The sequence below is a fragment of the Centroberyx affinis genome, unplaced genomic scaffold, assembly GCF_046629955.1.
Source record: "Centroberyx affinis isolate AG114_WGS23_722 - 3 ecotype Tasmania unplaced genomic scaffold, CSIRO-AGI_Caff_v1 ptg003980l_1, whole genome shotgun sequence".
Classification (NCBI taxonomy): Eukaryota; Metazoa; Chordata; class Actinopteri; order Beryciformes; family Berycidae; genus Centroberyx; species Centroberyx affinis.
Window position 1 is genome coordinate 60,860 of NW_027281799.1, and position 13,562 is coordinate 74,421.

At 45.1% G+C, this 13,562-nt stretch overlaps 1 protein-coding gene across 1 annotated transcript; it reads right to left on the reverse strand.

The window, feature by feature from the left end:
• Positions 1 to 222: 222 nt before the first annotated feature.
• On the reverse strand, positions 223 to 12,867 carry LOC139663317 (protein APCDD1-like). The gene is made up of 4 exons (XM_071541956.1): positions 12,301 to 12,867; positions 3,516 to 3,699; positions 2,350 to 2,869; positions 223 to 1,903 (listed from the first exon to the last, which is right to left on the reverse strand). Exons 1-4 carry the CDS (start codon positions 12,359 to 12,361, stop codon positions 1,130 to 1,132), a joined length of 1,539 nt encoding a protein of 512 aa, XP_071398057.1. The 5' UTR covers positions 12,362 to 12,867; the 3' UTR covers positions 223 to 1,129.
• Between the last annotated feature and the right edge of the window lie 695 nt (positions 12,868 to 13,562).

A 13,562-nucleotide genomic window follows, 5' to 3' on the forward strand; every position in this document is an offset into this window, starting at 1 on the left:
GTCCAGGATTCCTGTTTCATTATTGCAATAAATCACGTCCGATCAGCATCCTTTGGACATTTCAAAAGCAAACTTTCATTCTTTTCTGATGGCTGCGCCATATTTAAAATAATTTCCTAGAAATGATTTAGTAATTGAACACCGAGACATTATGAAAAGCCATTTTTAATAGACAAAGCAGGAAAAAAAATAGTTCTTAAATTGCAAAACTAAAAACTTCAATTAAAAATAGACCACTATCTTCCTTTTTCCTTATCAAAATGATACAGTATAAACGGTTAAAATAAATATTTATTTGAAAACAAATTTATTTAGATTGACTGTTTATAGACAAGTAGTCTAATTAGGTGTAATGCACAAGATAGAAGAAATTCTGTACATAATTGAAAGAGGATAAAGGAATAAATCAAATATTGCTGTGCTCCAAGCTTAACATTTTATCATGCAGTGGCATCAGACCAGAGAAGATTTAGCTATTAAGGTTTTGATTTCACACTTTGTACTTTGTGGCTTCCTTCTTTTCCATATGGTGAGAAAACAATGTTCTGTACAAAGTGCTGAACTCATACTGCATCTTGGCCGGCTGCGCTCACACGAGAAGTCCTCTGGAATGTCCATTGCTTGCAGTTGGATGTGGAAATAACCGGCCCACACTCCAACACCGTGATCTTGTTTTGTAACAGCATTAAGGAAAAATCTGCAGCATTTGCTCAGAATATTTAAAAGGAAATGATCTGTGTAAAGCAAGAATACCTGTTTCGAGACTGCTCATTATACAAAAGCAACATGGTTTAAAAGAATACATTTTTACATACTGAAATGATGGCACTTGTGTATATATATTGGTAGTTTATATACAGGTTAGCTTTAGGTAGAAATGGAACATACACCACTGAAATAAGAGTCAATAAACTGAACCTACAGACAGCATAACAATGCAATCAGGTGTGAAAGCCATTTGGAAATCCAACGTGGCAAACAGATATCAGAAATCAGTCAGCTCTCCTGGAAGTCTATTTTCTTGACCATCAGTCATGTGGTCAATAATATATCTAAGAAGAGAGAAAGAAAGCTGCCAAAAAGACAATGTCCATCAACGGCTTCAGCAGCACTGATTCTGAACGGGTCTCTAATACACACAGAACCAGCTGCACAGCGTGGATCCCAGTACCAGCAGTGCCAGCTGTGCCAACCTCTCCGTCCCACTGGCTGCTAGCTGGACCTGCTTGCTGTTAGAACCTGAGCCGTAACGATGCGAGGGCAATGTCTCCCCCCCGCTGCAAAGCACCATGGGAGCCTGAAAAGAAGTGGGCCTCCTCTGCGGTCGGTCGGGGCTGGAGCCATCGGTCGGCCTCTCTCCGACGAATAGCAACGGATGTTTCCTGTGGTTCAGCTCAATCTTGAAGAGCTCGTACTCCTTGTGTGGCAGCTTGATGCCCAGCACACTGCACCCGTCTGTGGGGGTCAAGTCCTGCTCCGCCCCGATCTCCCAGCCACCCGCCCGGCCGCAGTTACCCGGCCTCGTCCCGTTCAGCACCTTAGCTGTGGACTCCTCTAAGGCCGTAACTCGCACTTGGGTAACCTTGAAAACGAACTCGGTGGCCCCTGCAACCTTGACGGAGGGGTTTCCCTGGGCGTAGTGGCCCGAGGCTCTCAGGGTGAAACTGGGCTGGGAGCAGGCGGGGTCGGAGTAGTGGCGGTAGACGCCCTCCCACGCGTGCCGGTCAGGGTCGAAGGTGAAGTCTCGGGTGAGGAAGAGGACGGCGGGTCGGGCCTCGCAGCGCTGGCTGACCCAGCGACCCGCCAGAGACAGAGGGGCTGCAGGGCTGCGGGGCAGCGCTGGGGGGCGCTGCTCCGAGGAGCGGTACACCAGGGCGCACACAGGGCAGGGATGGATGTGGTGCTGGAGGAGGGGAAGGAGAGGCATGACAGTGAGTTTTGATTCAAGACTGTGAAGAAGTCAGAATGAGTCTTATGAATATTGATAATGAGTACTGAATTGAAATGTTTGACTAACTTATCTTTTTATATACAGTACATATAGTTATGTATATGGGCTAACACTTTGAAACCTGTAGACCCGATGAAGCCTCCTGCGTGTGAAATGTTGTGTTTTTCTGGTGTGAGATAATTAATAAAATATGGGCGCTGCATTATATTGTGTGCGGTATACATTTTTCCATTTTCTAAGTTGATTTCCTTCATACCAGCACTGATTGGAAGTATTCTTCTGGGGTGTGCATTTTCTTCTAATCTATGAAATGTCTATAACGAGAATAGGAATGTGTTTGTTGTGAAGTTGCCTGGTTAAATAACGATTGAAATCCAAAATACACAGAAAGGTCTCACCATAGCGTTCTGCAGTGGCTGCTGGTACCCTGTGGGTCTGTACTGAGTTCTCTGTGTCCAGTCAGTGTGTATGTCCCCTAAGAACAGTTCCTGGACCTTCCCTCCATGGTTGTGGTGCCGGGTCTCCACCCGCACCAGACCCATCTCCCCCATGGAGAAGCCCAGGGCCGCCAGACAGGCCCTCCCCGCCCGGGCGTTGTAGAGCTCGTACAGCCTCCCTGGCACCGATCCACCCAGGGTGAGAGCCGTGCAGACCGGAGGCAGCCGGGCAGCCAGCCTCTGCATGGCCACGGAGCTGTGGACCATGATGCCCACCTTGCTGAGGTGGTGCTCGGCCTCTGTGCCCCCGCGGGTGATCCAGGAGGCCTGGCGCAGACGCAGCTTCCCCCTGATCACCAGGGAGTAGGCCGCGTCCTCGCAGCCGCTGTCGGTGTAGTAGTGCTGCAGGAGCCGGAACTGCCGGCTGGGGAAGAAGGTGTAGGAGCGGGTCAGGAACTCTGGGCCAGGCCGAACTTCACATCTGAACATGAAAGGAGAAGAGGGAAATGGTTAGAATAAGGCGGGGTTAGTGAAAAGTAGTGAAACATAAGGATTTGTGCTTAGTTGCCTTCAAATTCTGGCTCGTGATGGCTATTTTGCACTAGCCTGGACTGAACCATCTTAGTCACCAGCAGACAGTCTGGTGCAGTTTCTATCCCTGACACAATATTTTGACTTGGGTCAACATAAGGTGAAATGTTATTAATCCCTTTAGGGAAATTAGAAATTTAAAGAATAACCAATAAAAACTGTAAAAGACTCATAAAACAATAAAGCAATAAAATAGGAATGTAAACAACTGTGGGGTTGTATAAACATGCTGATGTCAATTATGTGCGCTATGTGAGTATAAGTATGTGTAAACATAATAATAAAATGTATATGTACTGTATGAAATAGTGGAGCCATTATGGGCATACCATTAATATAACAATGAGGGAAGTAAGAAGTCTGTGAATGTACAGCAATGTACATAATTTCATATTGGTCTTAGCACTTCAAATGACCCATATTATATCTGTAATTATGGAGAGTTTCAAAAATTGGATTCGATTATTTTGTTTGTCCATCGGATCTTTTTTTCTGCTAAGCTGCTAGACTGCTACAACATCTTGTAGAAAGATTACCTTGTTGACACCCAAGTGCCGTCCAGTCTGGGTGGGATGTCTGCTGTGATTCTTGCCCTGTCCTGTAGGTGGCGGTGCTGACAGTAGGGCTCCCACTGCAAGCTTTCGCTGTGGTTGGAAGAAGAGCCGAAGGGGGCTGTGGGGACCTCCCATAGTTTACTCCCTGACCCAGCCACAAGCACGGCTGTAGCGGAAAGCCAGAAAACAGTCAGTAAATAATCTCAGTTATCATTATCTAGTATTCCAATCAGATAAACACACAAGGCTCCATTACAATTCATTTAGATTCCCACCCTGATTTTGACCATACTGTGGTGTTTTTAAGAAACAGGAACACAAAATTATTCGCTTCAGAGATGATTATCAGCCTCCTTCATCAGAAAATGAAGGGAGCAAATAATAGCCAAATAGCCGTGGGGGAATATTCACCCCTTCTCCTCTTTACAGCTAAACAAAATTCTGGTTGACTGCAAGCAGTTTGAGGGTTGTGATTCCTGTAAATTTTCCATGTAATGAGTGGTGAGTGGGTGCTATAGAGACCATACATAGTGCTGAATCGGGACGTTGGCCACAGTGCAGACGGTTTTGGCTTGTCACTTCAATCAGCCTGCAGCTGCAGCTCACACTCCTAGTTCTTTTGGTCTCCCTGGAAGATGGAGGTGTGTATGTATGTGTGTATGTATGTATGTAGGTATGTGTGTGTGTGTGTATGCATTCATCTCTGTCATCAGGATGAAGCAAACAATCTGTCACTGACAGCAGCAGGCCGACCTAGCCAAAAACATCTGTTGATAATATGATTCAAAAAACACTTGTGATGATGAACGGTCTTGCTTAAGATTTCCCAAACACTGACAGTTAAGTTAATCCAAATGAAAACATTATTCATTCTATAACACTTATTGATCTGACACATGCACATCTGCAGTCTCTCTGCCTGTCATTAGCCATAACTACGCGTTCTGGTGTATCCACTTGTTGCGTAGAGATATGTGCGTTGTTGACAGGGCAAGGCCAAGGTCTACGATCTGGTTTCAACACAGACAAAGGCTAGAGGATTCTCTGATTTCCCCCTGATGGTTGGAACGTGAGAAGAGCCACTGGGGTCTGGGCAATGTGTGTGCGCATTTGTGTGTGTTTGTGTCTGTCTGTGTGTGAGTATGATGAAAATTATGGCTTCAGTTTCATCCTCCCAAAACAAATGTCAAAAAGCAAGGGGAATGAGTCCTCACAGGCTCCTCCATCTCCTGATTGTTCTCTGACTTGCTCTCTTTTTTCCTCTCTCCGCCATCCCACATGGTTTCTCCCTCTGTGGCTCTATCTGTCTCTGTCCGTCTTCTTGTCTCTCCCACTGGGTTTAATTCTTAAGTCAACTCATCTTGCTTTTTCCTCTATTTCTCCTTTTTCTCTCTCGCCTTCCATCTTCCCATTTCTGTTATTCCCTTTCACTCCCCTTTACCCCCCTCCCCTCTCTCATTTTCGCTCTCCCACTTTCTCTCCTTTCTCACACTCGTTCCTAGGGGCTTCAGGATCTCATCATTGGCCCTGTGCTAGACAGCTTTATGGACGTACTCTGGGTCCACTCTGAAAGGTCTTTCCCTTGTTTGACCTAGATCCGCTCACTTCACCCCTCTTCTTGCAGCTCACATGGGGAGAATGTCACCCGTTGAGCCCTGGGTTGAACTGGGAGTTAGTTATGAAAGTGTCAACTGCTAGCTGAGCTGTCCGGTTCAGTCGCAGATGGAGCAGAGTCGCCTCAGGGAAATGGGGACTTTGATTGGAAAGCGTCTGATATTTATTTGCCAATGAGTTTGTCTTTAAAAGGCTCCAAGAGGGAGCCTAACTGGTCAGCGTGTATTAACCTTATTAGTGTCAGGAGGATATTTTTGGTTCCCCTAACTGTGGGAATGCTTCCCATGTGTTGACCACAGCCACACACACATGCTCAGTTCAGGCTACGTTCACATTACAGGCCTTCATGCTCAGTTACGATTTTTTTCCCCTTAATTCTTAGTTCTCATTCATGTTTGAAAAGTGACCTATATCCGACCTCTACGATGAAATGACCCACATGTACAAATGAACAACAAATGATGTCATGTTTACATCATGGAAGCTAGTGAAATTGCGGTTCAAGCGTTAATTTTAAGGAATATTTGCAGTGGAGGTCAAATGAGACTTTGTCTGCTGATGAAGAGTTGACTTCCATCGTTGTTGCTGTCCTCTGAAAATGAAAATGACAGTGATCTGCGTCGTGGAGTGTGACGTAAAAACCACATGATGATGATTTCTGATCTGACCGGTCAGACTCAGGTCGCTTTGCCGCGTATCAGATATGTATTGGATCTCGGACCACATACATGTGGCCCAAATCGGAATTAAAAAGAGATTCCATATGTTTTTGGTCTTCACACCGCTCTGAAAAAAAAAAAGATCTGTGTCACATGTAGACAAAAAAATAAGATTTGGGCCACTTCCACCTGTAGTGTGAACGCAGCCTCAGTCCTCAGTCCACACACACACATACACATACACAGCTGGGGATGTTTGAACTACAGTCACACACCACAAAGACAGATTTAAGCTCAAGGCTAATTTCTTCTCCTTCGAGCAGTTTGATTTATGTCAATTTGTTGATATGAGTAATTTTTTTTTTTCTGTCACAGGCGTCGAAACATGTTTGCAATTTTCCCCATGCGATGATGTGTGTTTGTTTATGCTCCGTGTCACTGCAGCTGGCGGGGGAATCCGGTCAGACGGACTCAGCTGAGCTCCCATGGGAGAACTCAGGGCAGAAATACTAATCAGGATTAATTAATTTCCACTGCTCCTTGCGAGTCATCCGATTGGCCTGTTTTGTGTTATCCCCCTCTGCAACTGCATGCAACATGCTGCCAAAGTAGTTACTCACACACAGAGCATTGAATGGACAGAGAGGCAAGAGTTACAGTATGTGATGTGGAATCGTTTGGGTTGTTATATTTGAGTTTCTGTTTTGCCAAAGCATTTCTATAGAGTGTTTCTTGAGGTCACTTGTCATTCAGGCCCTTTCCCTTCTTGGATCTCATTCCAGTCGGGCATATGGTTGCATTTACTAAAAGAGCACTCGTAAAAACAGAGCTTAGTAAAACAAAATTGCTCATCGTGGGGTTTTAAGTATTCCTCTACAAAAGAGGCTATTCTAACCACAAGTGAGACAATGTAGTTATACATATGATAATATCCAACAGGGAGCCAGGCCCCATCACAATTTGGAGGAGGCGGGGGACTATTTAAGTTGATTCACTTCCTGCATAGGCAGTGAAATATTATTAGTCTCATCCTGCAGTGGTTCCCGATCATTTTTCCATTAGGGCCCCTAAAACTTCCCCGATAGGACTTGCATGGTGCTGTCCCAGTGTAGACAGGGCCACATGCTGGGTGCATCTTTCAAAAACACATTGCACATAATTTTGAACAATAAAACTCACTGAAAGAATGACTTAATGCACCGTCGGCTGGGGAGCCATTGTTCAGGGCTATCATTCCTCTCTCTCTCTCTCTCTCTCTCTCTCTCTCTCTTTCTCTCTCTACTGCAGTGAAGCTGGTTTCATCTATATTATCAGAGACCAGGGGAACAACACACACCAGCTCTGATGACAACACTTGCCACCCATTTGTCTTCCTGTAATGTCATCATTCTGCCACAAGGGGTCAGTGCAGCAGTCTTTGACCTGTGTGTGGTCTGGATGACCAGCCTATCATCACCAGCAGCCCGCCACAGTCACTGGCCGTTGCTGCAACTGGCCCGTTTGTGTGACTGATGACCAGCCAAAGTAATCTACCTGTCTTGGAGCTTCCAAATTCATGCTGTTGCCACACACACACACACACACGCTTGCACACGCGCTCAAAAACACACTGGAGACATTGATTTATAGAAGGGATGCCATTTATAAAGGACCTCCGGGCTGCACACTGTTTGTTTGTTTGTGTTAGTGATTAAGGTTTGGCAGCTCTCACTCTCCTCTCATGTCTCATCCACAGCGCCAAAGTCAAAATACGGTTTTATGTACTTCTCTATTTGGAGCTGTTCTGTGCAAACAAGAGCTAGATCCAGCCACTTTTGATTCACGGCCCACATCGACCTTTAAGCCCGCCCTGCGCCGTTCGTTAGAGAGAGACTCCTCTGTCAGCTTCTTAGCTCGCTCCATTGAGGCTTTTCAAGGAGAGTTCGGTGCACTAAACTCACCAAAGTAGGGATAGGCACAAAAAGGACAGGACAAAATATTATTGGTGCACTATTTGAAATAATGTCACAATGCAAGGCAAAGCGGGACCAACAATTCATACTTTATGTGCAAACATTTTAACTGCTTCCTCATGTACTTCCTATGTTTTTTTACAACATCCTGGCCCCACCCTCTGCAGCTTAAGTCCCAAGTGTGGTCAGCCGCAAGGTACTGTAGCCACTCTCCGTGTCTCCCTAATCTCTCACTCCCTCTCACTGCCTCAGTGCCGCAGGACAAAACCCTCTTAACTGTCCCTGAGTTCCCCCCTCATACACAGCCACATGGCTTTTGTGAGGCCTGCGCCCTCCTGGCCCGGCCCGGCCCGGCCCAGCCCCGCTCCGCCTTACCTCACCCACCTCCCCTCCCCCTGATTACTGTTCCCCTGATGAAAAAGCCATGATGTTTACGCCTCATTTCTCCTGGATGGATTTCAGATTCCTCCCCTCTTTTTTCTCTTTCCTTCTTTGTTTCGTTTTTATTTTTTTCTCTGTGTCTGTCAGTGGTTGATGAGGTGAAGTTGGTCAGGATGAGGAGGGGTGGGGGGGGGGTTGAGGTAAAGCTTCTTCATGTGCTGTAATGACCCCAAACTCTTAACAAGTCATGATTACTGGGGTGAAGGATGTTTATGTGTATGTGTGAGAGAGAGTGTGAGTGTGTAAGCATGTGTACACTTCCTTGTTCCTTGTGTGCCCATGCATATATGTGAAGACCAAGGTAGAGCACAGAAAAAGACATTGTAGTCTGTGCTGCACTGTTGCTCCACACATAAGAGGAACTGTTTGGAAAATCCTGCAGACCAGCACAGTACCATGGCATAGATAAGGTGTGTGTGTATATGTGTGAAGTTAAAAAAATGTTAAATGGCACAGTAGCTTAGAGATCCTATCCGTTCCACATGTTTACTTGGCTGCTGCACTTTATTCACAGTTCACAGCTGCTTTTTCAGGCTCTCTGAGTTGCTGAGTTGTCCTCCAGATCTTGGACCGGTGTTATAAGATATCTGGATTGGTTTTCTAATGGGAAGGATCTCACCGCCCACGTATTGATGGATAAAAATGATTTCACATAATCCTTGCAGGAGAATAACCCTCTAAATCATCTGCTTTTTTTTTTCGCAGCATTAGCCATAATCCCCTCACAAAATATGACCAGCTATATAATGTATGCTGTTCTCTTGGTTCCAGATTCTTCTTTTATTTCTACTCTGTGAAAGTCAGCATGCACATACAGAGGATACAAATACCTCACTGACAAGCAACAACAGTTTTTTTTTTTTTATTATTATTATTATTATTGTTCAGGTTTGCTATGCAGTGGTCATTTTAGATGTCACCCCACACTGCATCTCTCCTGCATTAGCACTTGCTAGAAGCAGTGCAGCAAGCATGTAAAAATGACTTACAATTGCAAGTAATTATTGGCCTTTGTTTTAACCTGGAGGGAGTACCAGATAGGTGGGGTTTACCATATGAGGACTATTCAGGTGGTGTCTGGTTAATTTGCCAACAATAAATAAACTGATTTGTCTTCCAAATGGTTTCCTATGATTGTCAAATGCATTTCTTGCGATCCTCTGGCCCAGTTGTGGCAAACCCCACCTATCTGGCACCAAAGTAGGCTTACACAAACCATGCAAAGTATTTTCAAATTCTATTTGGCCCAGGCCCGCCTGCTGCAGGAACCCGCATCTGTCTCTCTCCCTCTCCTTTAACGTTGTCGCCTGTGGAAACAACAAAGTCAGGCACAGGTCAGATTGATTTAGAGGTATTTCAAAGAACGTGAGGTCTGTTGAGTTATTCCAACCCTGAGTCCGCCTTCCTGTTTTGGGCTTTCACCCCAGACTCTCCTAGTAGTCTCCCCGACTCGGAGTATCCCTCGGTCCCTGGGGCGGCACATGGACGACTGCTGTTGTCTTTTCATCACAGTGTAAGCTGGTTAATCCAGCGGCCTTGTTTATTTAGACAAGGGATCTAGAGGGGTTTGTCCAGCGGACCTTGCTGCCAGTTACACTGTGGTTAGCAAACTCTGGCTCCTGTTCACACAACAACACACAGCTGCTCCTGCTGCGTCTCACACCCTCACCATGTAAAATAACCAATGGATTAAGCCAACACCTCCACCTACTCCACCAACACCACCACCCCGCTGCTTTGCTTATATACAAAAACACCAACACTAACAGTGTCAGTTCTCCCTCACAGGTAATTATAAACACACAAGGGCCATGATGTTGCCTAATACTGTACTTTGCCCAAATGCTGCATTATTTGCAATGCTACTAATTCACTTCATGTAATTTTCAAACAAAACTATGTCTGCTGTGATTCACAGTTCATAGGGCGCGATTTGATGGATTATTTGTACTTTTTCCACTGTCTCATTTTGGGTTATTAGACAGTAGTGAGGACAGTAGTGAAGATCCCTGATTATAATAGCACCTGACATGCATTGTGGTGTCTCTCCTTTGTGGACAGCCGAGGCAGTCAAGATGTAGATAGCAGACAAGGAAAGTTGATGGTCCATTGATGTTTTAGAGCTGAGATTACATTGGTTTCACCTTAATCCAAAAACTTGCCTCAGAGAAGTTTTGGAAGAGCTGGTGGCTGTCTCACATACTCAGAATGTTTCAAGTTGGAACAGGACAATTAAGGGGCCAAAGAGGACGACTGCATCCAAGGTTTAATTAAAATGAATTGGATCAAGAGTTTATCTGTTCAAAACATGGTAAATGAAGCAGTGATAGGGCATGATCGTTAATTTTTCCCATCTAAGGATCCACCAGACCTTATGCAAATATTTACTGTGGTTTCTTCCACACAACGAATCGCTTACTTTTATCTTCCTTAAAAGCTTAAACAAGGCAGACAGCAATCTGCCAAGAGTAGCTTGTCTGTAGCTTAAGAATCAAAGAGTTAGGGTTCAAAGAGTGTTAAGTAAATAGGAAAAAAAACACTGAATCTGTTACTATAGTTACAGCAAAATGACAAGCAAAGTTGCCTAAAGGTCTGGCTCAATATGGAATCAATATGTAGAGATAGTTTTCTGTGTCACCTCACAGTCAACATAAAGTACACCAAGTTGGGAAGTTTGACCAACAATTTTTCCTCCTGCAGAAATCACATTACACCTGTCATAATTCATCTAAATACAAGTGTTGTGGTCCAAACCCATTCATGGTTTATAATTCCACTTTGATATCAATGGCAGTCCCTTGACTTAATTTCAAACAAGGGTTGTGTCCAGATGACAGCCTCGGGGCCCTGAGCTGAGGAACCGCTCAGCTCCTTACGCTGTGTGTCTGGGGCCAGCGACTCAACCGCCCCTGTCTCCTCTACTTGACTTGAGCGGTGGAAAAGAAAAACAGTTCGCAGATACCAGTCTACCAGTCTACCATTCGACCATTGAGGCAGCGAGCGAGGGTGGGAGGGTGGGAGGGAGGGAGGGAGGAGGAGGTGTGCAGCAGGGGTGCAGGATGATGATTATAACTGGGCAGATGCCTCCTCCTGTCTCTCTCCCTCCACCGTCACCTTAACCAGCGCTGACGGCCAAAACGCTGCGCTCCCCTGACCAAGGCTGTGGCGGCTGGACAATCAGCTCCGCACAGCAGCCTGAGGTAGGGTCAGTAATGGCTGGCTCCTGTTATTCTAACCATTAACATAATGGCAACATTAGTTCCAGGGCCACGCTTCCCTGCTCCTAGGGAACCATTGTTTAAAGGCACCAACCAGGGCGCTCTTTAAGACTCCTCTGCTGGCCGCACATCCAACTGAGGCTTTGAAGATCCAGAGAGAGAGAGAGAGAGAGGCTGAAAACAGACTGGCTATTCATAAGACTAATGTCAGCGCAGGTTATGTTTTTGTTTTTAAAAGTGGGGATCCGAATGTGGAACTTTTCAAATCATTTGAATTGTGACAAATTGCGTAATGATTTCCTTGTAATTATGAGTTTGTCTTTTATAATCTTTTCCTTTTTGTCTCTATATCCTGCCATGTGTTCCTTAAGCTAAATCACCAAGAATTCAGCTGATTTCTCACATGAGAGAGTTTTTATCACATTGTTTTCATACCGGCAATGCTATGGTTTTGGTAAAAAAAAAAAAAAAAAAAAAAGAAAAGCTGCAATTTCATTTTTAGATCATAGATTGTAAAAGAAAAGATTTACAATGCAACAAGTTGACATTCTCACACATGATTCCTCAAAAAAAAATTGAAAAAACAGCAGTGTAGACTACATCATTCTTGAAACTCAGAGAAAACCATGTGACTATTTAACAGCATCATGTTTGTAAACTTTTTTCTCTTTTAAAATAAATCTTTTTAAACAACAATCATCTTGGACAAAATGTTGGTCAAAATCAGGCTTACCATCAAGGCTTAATTTTAACATAATCAGGCTTAGTTTTCACTAAGTCGAAGGAGAGAATTCTTTTGATCTCTGGGAGTAATTAAAGACATATTCAAAATAATCATAGAGAGATAAACGGAAAGAAAGACACACAGCCATCCTGAACTCACCTTGCCAGAGCCACAGCAGCCAGACTCCCCTCAACAGGTGAGCGAAACGTCCATTTGACATGTTTCCTGCTTCCACACACTGACACTCACACACTCTGCTCGCAAAACAAACTTTGATCCTTGGGAAATCCAAGAAGCGGACAGGTTCCTGTCAACAAGAGACGATCATTTAGGATATCAGCATGACACGAGCGGAGATGAACTGCCCGGTAATCCCTCAGATGAAATCCTTGTGTCCCGTACAGGCAGCAGGGAGTTTTTCTTCTCTGCTACTCTGACTTCTTGGCTTCCATCGTCTGATAAGAAAGTCCTCAGTTGGAATCACTCGCTTCATACAACTTCTCCACACTGGTGCTTTCCTTTAGTTGGAGAGTTGAAATGCTCCTCTCTCTCTCTCTCTCTCTCTCTCTCTCTCTCTCTCTCTCTCTATCTCCCTCTCTCTCTCTCTCTCCCCTCACAATCACACACCGTTGCCTCACTCGGTAATACTGTGGATTGGTTCCACTCTATGCATGTGCTGTGAGTGTGTGTGTGTGCATGTGAGCAAGGGTATTTGTGTGAGTGTGAGTGTGTGTGTGCGCTCCTGTCTGGCTCTTGGTTTGAGCTGAGAGGAGGGAGTAAGGGAGAGAGAGAGGGAGAGAGAGAGGGAGGGTTGGGGGGCAGAGATAGAGAAAGTTTCAGAGAGTGTGGAGGAGGGGACTTGAGCTTCAAACTTCCTAAAGTGAAGGCTCTGGGGAGCTTTTAGAGCAAGGTGCAAAAGGGCAGTAAGAGTAATACTACAGCTAAAATGCTAAGCCACATGTAAATTATACTCACACAATCTACCTCCAGGTACTTAAACTGAGAAAAATGAAATTTTCAGATTTTTGCTTAGCTCATGGACCAGCGAGAAATGTTTAATCTCAAATCTGTGGCAGCTGCAGAGCAGCACACACACACGGTTTGCACAAACCCATATCACACCCCATTAGAAAGGCACATACACACATGCACACACACAAGCGCTCCAGTCACACTGATTCATAGGTTCTGCATATACATGTGGTCTAACTGGGCTGTTGACACTGTTGACCGCTGCGGAGGTAAAGAGGGGTTTCAAAGTGCCTGCCAAGGGAGAGTTGGCAGCACATCTACGACGGGTGGGCTGACCAGAGCTCTGGCACACACTCAGGGTGCATACACCCCCAACAACATTATACACAGGCAACGACCAGTGCAACTGGGCCGGGTAATTTTACCGCCGGTACAGTGTTTTATATGGC

Excerpts from the sequence above, each read along its gene's own strand:
- LOC139663317 (XM_071541956.1), bottom strand. The coding sequence starts at position 12,361 with ATGTCAAATGGACGTTTCGCTCACCTGTTGAGGGGAGTCTGGCTGCTG. Across the intron at positions 2,870-3,515 it reads GGCACTTGGGTGTCAACAAG|ATGTGAAGTTCGGCCTGGCC; the intron begins GTAATCTTTCTA and ends TTTCATGTTCAG. Across the intron at positions 1,904-2,349 it reads AGCCACTGCAGAACGCTATG|CACCACATCCATCCCTGCCC; the intron begins GTGAGACCTTTC and ends CCCCTCCTCCAG.